Genomic DNA, 9,170 nt, shown 5'->3' with positions numbered 1-9,170 from the left:
CCCCCTCGGACCCCCTCAGACACACACACATATATATATATATATATGTCCTCAACATTAATAATAAAAAAGAAAGACCCTCAAGTTGCCCATCCTAAAATGACTCTCGAATCATCACAGAAATTAGCTAGAAGTTAATAGGAGAGTAATCTAGTGAGCAAAGTTTTCATCCATATTGGTATATGTTAAGTACTATAAATATCATTAGACAGTGAATCACGGAAAAATCATGTACAAATTAATAGTAGCTAGTTTGATAACGTTTTCAACTTTTTTTTTTAGTATTTTTTTTGGTTTTAAGGGGTTGTTTGGTGCTAGAACTAAATTATACTGAAATTATAATTCCTACACTAATTTATCTCACCTATGATATGGCCAGGATAAAATAATTTTAAATGATCCTAAGATATCTGAGGTACCAAACGAAGCATTTTGACATAAGAGAGATCAGAAAAATTACTTTTGGATTTGTGGTTCCGAGAACTTGGTCAAACTAAAGAATATAACCAAAAGGGCATCAATTGATCACCATGCGTGAAATGACGTTGTCATGATTCAGCCGTCTGGATATCACTACTTCAATCATTGACTGTGAATTCTGATAAGCTGTATCAATTACAGTGTTATACGTATTCATAACTGTAAAGTATAAATTACTCCATTCCTTTAGCGGAATTTACAATCCAAACTCACAAAACTTCAATGCAAGATTTGGTTAAGAAAAGAAGTAGACAAGCTGGCTTGACTTCAAATTAAATGTCCTTGTTCATCGCGGAGTCTAAATTTTCAGTCTCTTCAACCTTCCTACTCCTCAGATGCACCTTCACATAAAAGTTGAGAAACAAGAAAAGTATAGCAGCATTCAGCACAGAATTGAAAACCCATGCCCCAATTCCGTTACACCCACCTTTCATGAAATGAAGCAACAGCACCCCAACATGGCACACAACGTTACACCCCAGTAGCAAAATCCGACAGCTCACTACAAACGGGAAGCACGCGCTTCGCAATCCAATCGCCGTCCAAAATCTGTAGCCATAAACAACAGAATACAACAACGTTGTAAATAGTATTGCGAGCACCTGAAACGACTGAGAAAATTCCAGCCATAGGAAGGACATAAATATGAGAATGGAATGGTTGAAGAGTTGAAAGAAGGAGAGCTTTCGACGATTGAAAATAGTGAAGAAAGTACGCAGTATGTTGAGGAAGCGAGAGAGGTAGAAGACATAGGACCAAAAGAACACGCGTCCAGAAGGACGCGTGCCGAGAGGGAAACAGAGGAGCCATTGGAAAGTGGTGGTTTTGCTCCGCCGCCAGAACCAACGAGTTTCCCGGATTTCAGCGGCGGCGGAGAGGAGGATTCCGGTGAATATGGTGAGGGAGATGAGGGCCATGGAGAGGGAGTGGACGGCGGGGATAGGGCCGAGAGGGAGAGGACGGCGGTGGCGGAAGAGGAGGAGGAGGAGGAAATGGAGGAAGACGGAGAAGAAGACGTAGGCAGTTATGGAGGTGAAGAGGAAGGACCACGTGTTGCCCCATGATTGGCTATGACTCCAACGAAAATTAACGACGGAAGGGTGCTCGGAGAGGTAATAACGTACGTTCTGAATCATCGGAAAAATATATGCGATCAGAAGCCAGAGAGTTGATATGGATGAATGAATGATATATCAGCAACTATTGTGAATATGAATTAATGTGATTTGCATAAGGTAGTTCCACTGCTAAACTTTGTTGTATACTGCTAGGCACTAGCTCCGTTATGTTGCAGCAAAAGAAATAGCTACGCAGTTGAATTTTAGTGAAAGGTTTGATTGAAAATGACTGGTTGGTATGAAATTTTGTGCTGTTTATATTGAAAAAAACAACTGAAGAAGCAACCTAGAACCGACATATATAGGTTGGAAACCAAGGCCCTTTCCCCCCAACTCCTTTATCGCCATTTTAGACTCATTTAAAATGTGGTTTTACTCCTCATAATAATAATACATTATATTTGTAGATATCGTCCCTTTAATCTTCTAATAATCATAGCCAATACTCTTATTACTTCAAGATATTATTTTTCGGGTGGATATATGTTGATCTTATTTATTTCATGTTTTTTTTAAATGTAACTACTGTTACTCTAAATTATTTATGTATTCAAACAAATACGCCAATAGATTAAATTAAAGCTTAGGCAAAGAGTTTTTAGTTACATGTTATTACCTTCTATATGTCTATGTGACTCAGTGGTGTAAATATTTGTACTTCTATAACGCATTAAACTTGAACTCTTATAAAATATATAGACTTCACTTTTAATGGCACAATCTAAGGATTCATTTAGACACGTTTTAAAACTTTGATGCTTCACAATTTCTACCAAATTCACTTGTTAGTGCTCCACTAGATTATTAAAGTGAGTTGGATAGTGAGATGATTAGTTAGTTAATTAGAAACCAATGATTAGAGTCAGTTAGTTTAGGCTGATAATAAACCAATGCTGAGCTGTACACAGCTGTGATATGCAGCTACTCCTTTATAAGTAGGGATGGTTGTATTCATTGTAACCAACTAAGTGATAAATGAAAATATCTTCTTCTCCTTCTATCCTTAGCTAAAATTTCAGATTCAGCCATTGTAGTAGCTTGAATTCATAGAAAATAACATGGTATCAGAGCGGTTACGAGCAAAGTGACTGGGATCACACACTTGAAAACTCAATTAAAGTTGTTTTTTGTCAAATTGCGGTACCTGAATGGCATCGGAATTACGATCTACCTCAACTTCCTTCGAGGAATTACCTTCCATATCAACAGAAAAGGTGAGCAATACTCATCCTATGTATATTCATCCATCTGATACACCAGGATCGGTACTGATTCCGGTCAAATTAACTGGGTCAAAAAATTCTGGCTTGTGGCGGCGATCGATGACAATCGCATTGCAAGCAAAAAGGAAATTGGGATTTGTTATAGGTACTTGCAGAAAGGAGCAGTTCAGTACTGAATTGCACGAAGATTGGGAGACTTGCAACGCGATTGTACTTTCGTGGATCATGAATACAGTCTCTGCGAGCCTCCTTAGTGGGATTGTGTACTCATCGAGTACACATCTGGTATGGGAAGACTTGAAGGAGCATTTTGATAAAGTTAACCGAGTTCGTATTTTCCAGTTGCATCGTGAAATTGTCATAATTTCTCAAGGTACAGATTTAATAGCAACATACTTCACTCGATTGAGGGAGCTCTGGGATGAGTATGATGATTTGGTCCCCACACCAGGTTGTGATTGTGTAAAATCAAAGGAGTACATTGAGCATTTGAAGAGACAAAAATTAATGCAATTTCTTAGTGAATGAATCCTATGAACAAGTTCGAAGACAATTATTGTTGAAAACAATAGAGCCTTCACTAAATCTTGCTTATGCTCTGCTTAGTGAAGATGAGAGTCAAAGATCTTGTCCCTTTCCAACACTAGGAGGGAAAGGAGAACCTCTGGCTATATAATTCACTCGTGGTCAATCCTATAAAGGTAAGAAAACCTTTTATTAAGTGTGATCAGGCAGAGGAGGCCATGTCAAGGAAGATTGTTATTGGTTGGTTGGGCATCCTGGACAGTCTGATGATCACAAGAAGGTTCATGATGATGACTCCAAAAGAAAAGATTACGCTGGGAATCCTGAGAGAAAGCCATACAATCCACACTATGATAGAAAATCATATAACCCTCATTTCGATAGAAAAGGAACCTTTGCAGCAAACAATGTTATGATCAAAGTTAGAAGGTCTTATGTCACTGAGCATGGTGCTTCAAATAACCCTAGTTCTAGTACAGGTGTGCAGACCTTCACAGATGAGCAGTATAGACAGCTCCAAGAGATGAAGAATGATAAGAAGCAGCAGCATGATAATCACACTAATCTGGCAGGTACTATTACATCACTGTTGGCCAATTTTTGTTCAATGAGTGGATTATAGACTCCGGTGCTACACAGCATGTGGCATCCAATCTTAATCTACTAGAGAACATAGTTGAGACAAAGTATTCAGCTTATCAACATATACATTTACTGAATGAAAACACATCTAACATCACACATGTAGGAGCTGCTGAGTTCATAAACAATATGAGAGTGGATAATGTTTTGCATGTGCCAGATTTCAAGTATAACTTGATCTCAGTTTCAAAACCAACCAAGAGCCTATCTTGCTCTGTCACTTTCTTTGTTGATTTCTGTATTTTTCAGGATCTTTACAGTGGCAGGGTGATGGGGATTGGTAGGGAGGAAGGAAGTTTGTACATAGTGAAGTCAGGTTCCAATGATGACTGCTTCACCAATACTATCTTACAATCTACTGCACAACCAAGACAAACAATAACTACTGAGATATGACATCCAAGATTAGGACATCCACCAGTACAAGTCATGCACAAGCTTGGTGTGGTCCAGAAAAATGTACCTAATGCATCTGCAGCTGTTGATTGTCCCATTTTCCCATTAGCTAAATAGAGCAGGTTAACCTTTCCTACTAGCACATCTAGAAGTAATAGACCCCTAGAAATGATTCATCTTGATGTTTGGGGTCCTTACAAAATTACCACTCATGCTAGAAAGAGTTTATTCCTCACTAATGTTGATGATTTCACTAGATACACTTGGGTTTATCTGCTGCAAATGAAAAGTGATGTTATGACAATATTGAAATCTTTTTTGTGCTTAATAAGAACTCAGTTTGATGTTTTAGTAAAAATTGTCAGATCAGATAATGGTACTGAATTCTTCAATGTGCAGTGTCAGAATCTTTTTGACTCTTATGGTATTATTCATCAGAGTAGTTGTGTCTATACTCTTCAACAAAATGACATTGTTGAACGAAAGCATAGACACATTTTGAATATTGCTAGAGCATTAAAATTTCAGGCTCATATCCCTGCCAGATACTGGGGTGAATGTATTGAAGGTTCTGTATATCTACTAAATAGATTACCCAGTGAGGTTCTGCAAGGTCAATCACCTTATGTGTTGCTGCATCATAAGGTGCCTTCCCTTGATCATTTAAAGGTTTTTGGATGTTTGTGCTACGCTACAAATTTGGTGCCATCTGATAAATTTGATTTGAGAGCAAAAACTGTTGTCATGATGGGATATTCTACCACCCAAAAGGGATACAAGCAATTTGATTGTGCTACAAAAACTTTTTTTGTTAGCAGGGATGTATTCAAGAAGCATATGTTTTCTTTCTCTACTTCTTTTACTGGTGTTTTTCCTTCTACGCAATCTCTTGACAGGGGGCAACACCACTTGATTAAGAAGAAAGTGTAGAAGAGACATATGCAATAGGAGGTGATACTGGTCAAGAAGGTGTAGAACCATATACAACAGAAGATGATGCTAGTCAAGAAGAAACTGTAGAAGACCCATATGCAGCAGCAGGTGATACTAATATAACTGGTGATGATGATGATGAACATCATGAAATTGCTGGTGGCAATGTTAACAATGAAGATACTGGAGAAAACATAGTCCAAGAACAGGAACATGAACATGTTCTTCATAAAAACCATAGTACATCTCCAAGAAGGTCCGAAAGAGCTATTAAACCACCATTATGGCATGAGGATTATGTCACCACAAAGGGAAGAGAGAAATCATCCTACCCCATATCAAATTATGTGTAATATCACATGCTGACTGCTAGCTGCAGAAAAGTACTAGCAAATTTTTCAACAACAGTGGATCCACACAGTTTCTATGAAGCATCCAAGGATGAAAATTGGGTGGAAGCAATGAAACAGGAAATCAAATCCTTGGAAGATAATCACACTTGGGAAATAGTTGAACTTCTAAAAGGAAAAATTGCCATTGGCTCCAAGTGGGTATACAAAATAAAGTACAAAGCAAATGTAGAGGTAGAAATATACAGGGCTAGATTGGTTGCAAAAGGATATAGTCAAAGGGAAGGACTTGATTATCATGAAACATTCTCCCCTGTGACTAAGATGGTGATGGTAAGATCTATTATAGCCTTGGAATCATCAAGAGGATGGGATTTATATCAAATGGATGTATATAATGCTTTCTTGCAAGGTGATTTGGATGAGGAAGTTTACATGGCACTCCCTCAAGGTTTTGGGAGACAGGGGAAGACCAAGGTGTGCAAGTTAAGGAAATCATTGTATGGTTTAAAACAAGCATCAAGGCAATGGAATATAAAATTGACAGAAGCTTTGGTTGAAGCAGGGTACTGTCAGAGCAAATATGATTATTCTATGTTCACAAAGAAGAAGAAAAATGATATTGTGATAGTGTTGGTATATGTAGATGACATATTGATCACAGACAGCAACAAAGAGCTCATACAAGAAACAAAACAAGCCCTGCATAGGAGGTTCAAGGTTAAAGACTTAGGAGAAATGAAGTTTTTCTTAGGAATTGAAGTTTTGAGATCAAAGAAAGGGATTTTGTTGAATCAAAGGAAGTATGTTCTTGAAGTCATATTTGATTTGGGGCTTGGAGGTGCAAACCTAGTTAACACCCCTATAGATGTGAATCAGAAGTTTACCAGTGTAGCTTATGATGAGTATGCTGGAAATAAAGATGACCCGCTATTGGAGGATGTAACAGGCTATCAAAGGTTGATTGGGAAGCTGTTGTATTTGACTATGACCAGACCTGATATTAGTTTTGTTGTACAGACTCTTAGTCAATTCATACAAGTTCTTAAGAGGTCACATTGGGATGCAGCAATAAGGGTGATGAAGTACTTGAAACAGGAACCAGGTTTAGAAATCCTAATGAGCAGTTCATCTACTGATTTCTTGAGTTGTTTTTGTGATGCCGATTGGGCCTCATGTCCCAATACCAGAAGGTTGATCTCAGGTTTTGTCATCAAATTTGGAAGCTCTTTAATATCTTGGAAATCCAAGACGCAACACACGGTCTCCAGGAGTTTTGCTGAAGCAGAATATAGGAGCTTAGCAACAGCAGCAGCTGAAATTGTTTGGCTACTGGGACTATTTAATGAGCTTGGAGTAAAGGTTAATGTACCAATTGATGTATTTTGTGATAGTAAAGCTGCTTTACAGATTGCAGCTAATCCAATATTTCATGAACGTACCAAGCATATAGAGATTGATTGCCATTTTGTGAGAAAAAAAAATCAAAGAAGGAGCAGTGCAAACACATTACATTGGCACTAGAGAACAACAGGCAGACATACTAACAAAAGGACTTGGTAGAGGTCAACATGTGTATCTGTTAAACAAGCTTGGAGTGCTTAACTTGATGCAACCTCCAGCTTGAGGGGGGTATTAAAGTGAGCTGGATAGTGAGATGATTAGTTAGTTAATTAGAATGACCAATGATTAGAGTTGGTTAGTTTAGGCTGATAACAAACTATGCTGAGCTGTACACAGCTGTGATATGCAACTACTCCTTTATAAGTAGAGATGGTTGTATTCATTGTAACCAACTAAATGATATATGAAAATATCTTCTTCTCCTTCCATCTTTAGCCACAATTTCAGATTCAGCCATTGTAGTAGCTTGAATTCATAGAAAATAACATAGATAACCAGTACTCTCAATGTTAAAGGAGAATCAGATTCTTCTCTTATGTTTAGAAAAACTAGTTCTTTATAAGCGGTTCAATTATATTTCATGGAACTCCCTATTCTAAAGAGTAATTGTGGTGGATTTGGTTTTTCTTCATTTCCTATTACCTTCATTTATCAAATTTTTACTTGGATAAAAGACATGCACATATATTACTTCTTCTTTTTTTTTTTTAAAAAAAGAGAGAGATCGAGAGAAGTGTAGATTAAATTAACTAAATCAGAAGTCTTAACCATATTCTAGTCTCTTCAATTCTATTTGGATAATTCTCACCTTTTTCAAGTCGAGATCCATTTATGTACAGTTAAAAGTGGTAAATATTTACATATGTTTCTCCAAAAAAGTTTGGCAATCCTTAATTGTAGCTATTAATAAGTTCAAGCTGCATTAATCAATCATTTATTAATGCAATTAACCCTTCAAATTTAAACTTTTAAATATAGAGTTTGCTTTTCAACTGTTTTCGTTTTTTTTTTTTATAAAAAATATCTTTGAGTCCGATATTTTCAAGCTTGATAACTTTCATATATTTTTTTTTTGATAATACAGTTAAACCTCGTAATAGAGATAGTGATTGTCTGAAATATTGTTAAATTTGTATACTGACAATTGACATTTATATTATTTAACTGTCATAAATAAAAATATGAAAAAATTAGTTGTGGGGACTGTAGCTAAAAAGTAGGAATATCTATGTAATCGACCAGAATCATCAAGGTAAATATGGATTGGATCATCCATTGACCGATTCTAGTGACCTTAATTTTGAGTCATCTACTTTTAAATATTTGCCATCAATAAAGATGATTGTAAGTATCTAATCAAGTTCTGAAAACAATGATAACAGAAATTGTTTAGTTGTGGGCACTGTGGCTAATAGCTATATCCCTGTTGAATTTGGGACGTGTTATTCAAATTATTATTGACCATCATGAGATCAAGTGAGCTACTAATTTACCTAAGTGGTCATCGTCATGTAAGGTTCTTACCCATAAAGGGAGAAGATACGTATATACAAAATAGACAGTTAGATTGTTAAGATATACCCAGAATCATGTGAGTTATGCAGTATTATTCATTAAATAATTATTAATTATTTATTTATTCAATTCAATAAATCGTTACATTAAATAGATCATTGTATATATGTGTATAGAGTTTTAGCTTATACACAGAAAATTAAATTATCGATTATTATAAATTAAAATTACAGTTTACAATTGTAGATGAAAATTTGGATAAATCATCAGAATAATTGTAGCATGAGATTAAATGTAATTTATCTTGATTAATAGAACAGTGTAGTTCTAACTTCTCGTATTAGTGCATTTTGTATGTATTGGATGAGACCGAGTAGAGAGTTGTTTTGGAATGATTGATAAAAGTCATATTTTCTAAACTGTTAAATGTACTTATATTCTCATTTCTGATATAATTATTATGATCTGTATATATTATTTATTGCTTTGATTTATTAAAAGGTGCGATTCTGAGATGGGTCAATATTTCTGGTAGATTGAATGATAATAATATATATTGGTGAAATAATAAGTTAGTTGAAGGA

The 9,170-nt window shown here is 36.0% G+C and overlaps 2 protein-coding genes across 2 annotated transcripts; one reads left to right on the top strand and one right to left on the bottom strand.

The window, feature by feature from the left end:
- Positions 1 to 503: 503 nt before the first annotated feature.
- LOC107855503 (elongation of fatty acids protein 3-like) lies at positions 504 to 2,048 on the bottom strand. Its single transcript, XM_016700524.2, has one exon. The coding sequence runs from the start codon at positions 1,614 to 1,616 to the stop codon at positions 753 to 755; it is 864 nt and encodes a 287-aa protein (XP_016556010.1). The 5' UTR covers positions 1,617 to 2,048; the 3' UTR covers positions 504 to 752.
- Positions 2,049 to 2,746: 698 nt separating this feature from the next.
- On the top strand, positions 2,747 to 5,670 carry LOC124896309. Its single transcript, XM_047407866.1, has 6 exons — positions 2,747 to 3,272; positions 3,553 to 3,918; positions 3,969 to 4,141; positions 4,238 to 4,304; positions 4,737 to 5,249; positions 5,333 to 5,670. The coding sequence occupies exons 1-6, from the start codon at positions 2,747 to 2,749 to the stop codon at positions 5,668 to 5,670; spliced, it is 1,983 nt and encodes a 660-aa protein (XP_047263822.1).
- Positions 5,671 to 9,170: the final 3,500 nt, after the last annotated feature.

The sequence above is a fragment of the Capsicum annuum genome, chromosome 2, assembly GCF_002878395.1.
Source record: "Capsicum annuum cultivar UCD-10X-F1 chromosome 2, UCD10Xv1.1, whole genome shotgun sequence".
NCBI classification, from domain to species: domain Eukaryota; kingdom Viridiplantae; phylum Streptophyta; class Magnoliopsida; order Solanales; family Solanaceae; genus Capsicum; species Capsicum annuum.
Note: the sequence above shows the minus strand (reverse complement) of the source record. Positions and strands in the feature narration are given on the sequence as shown.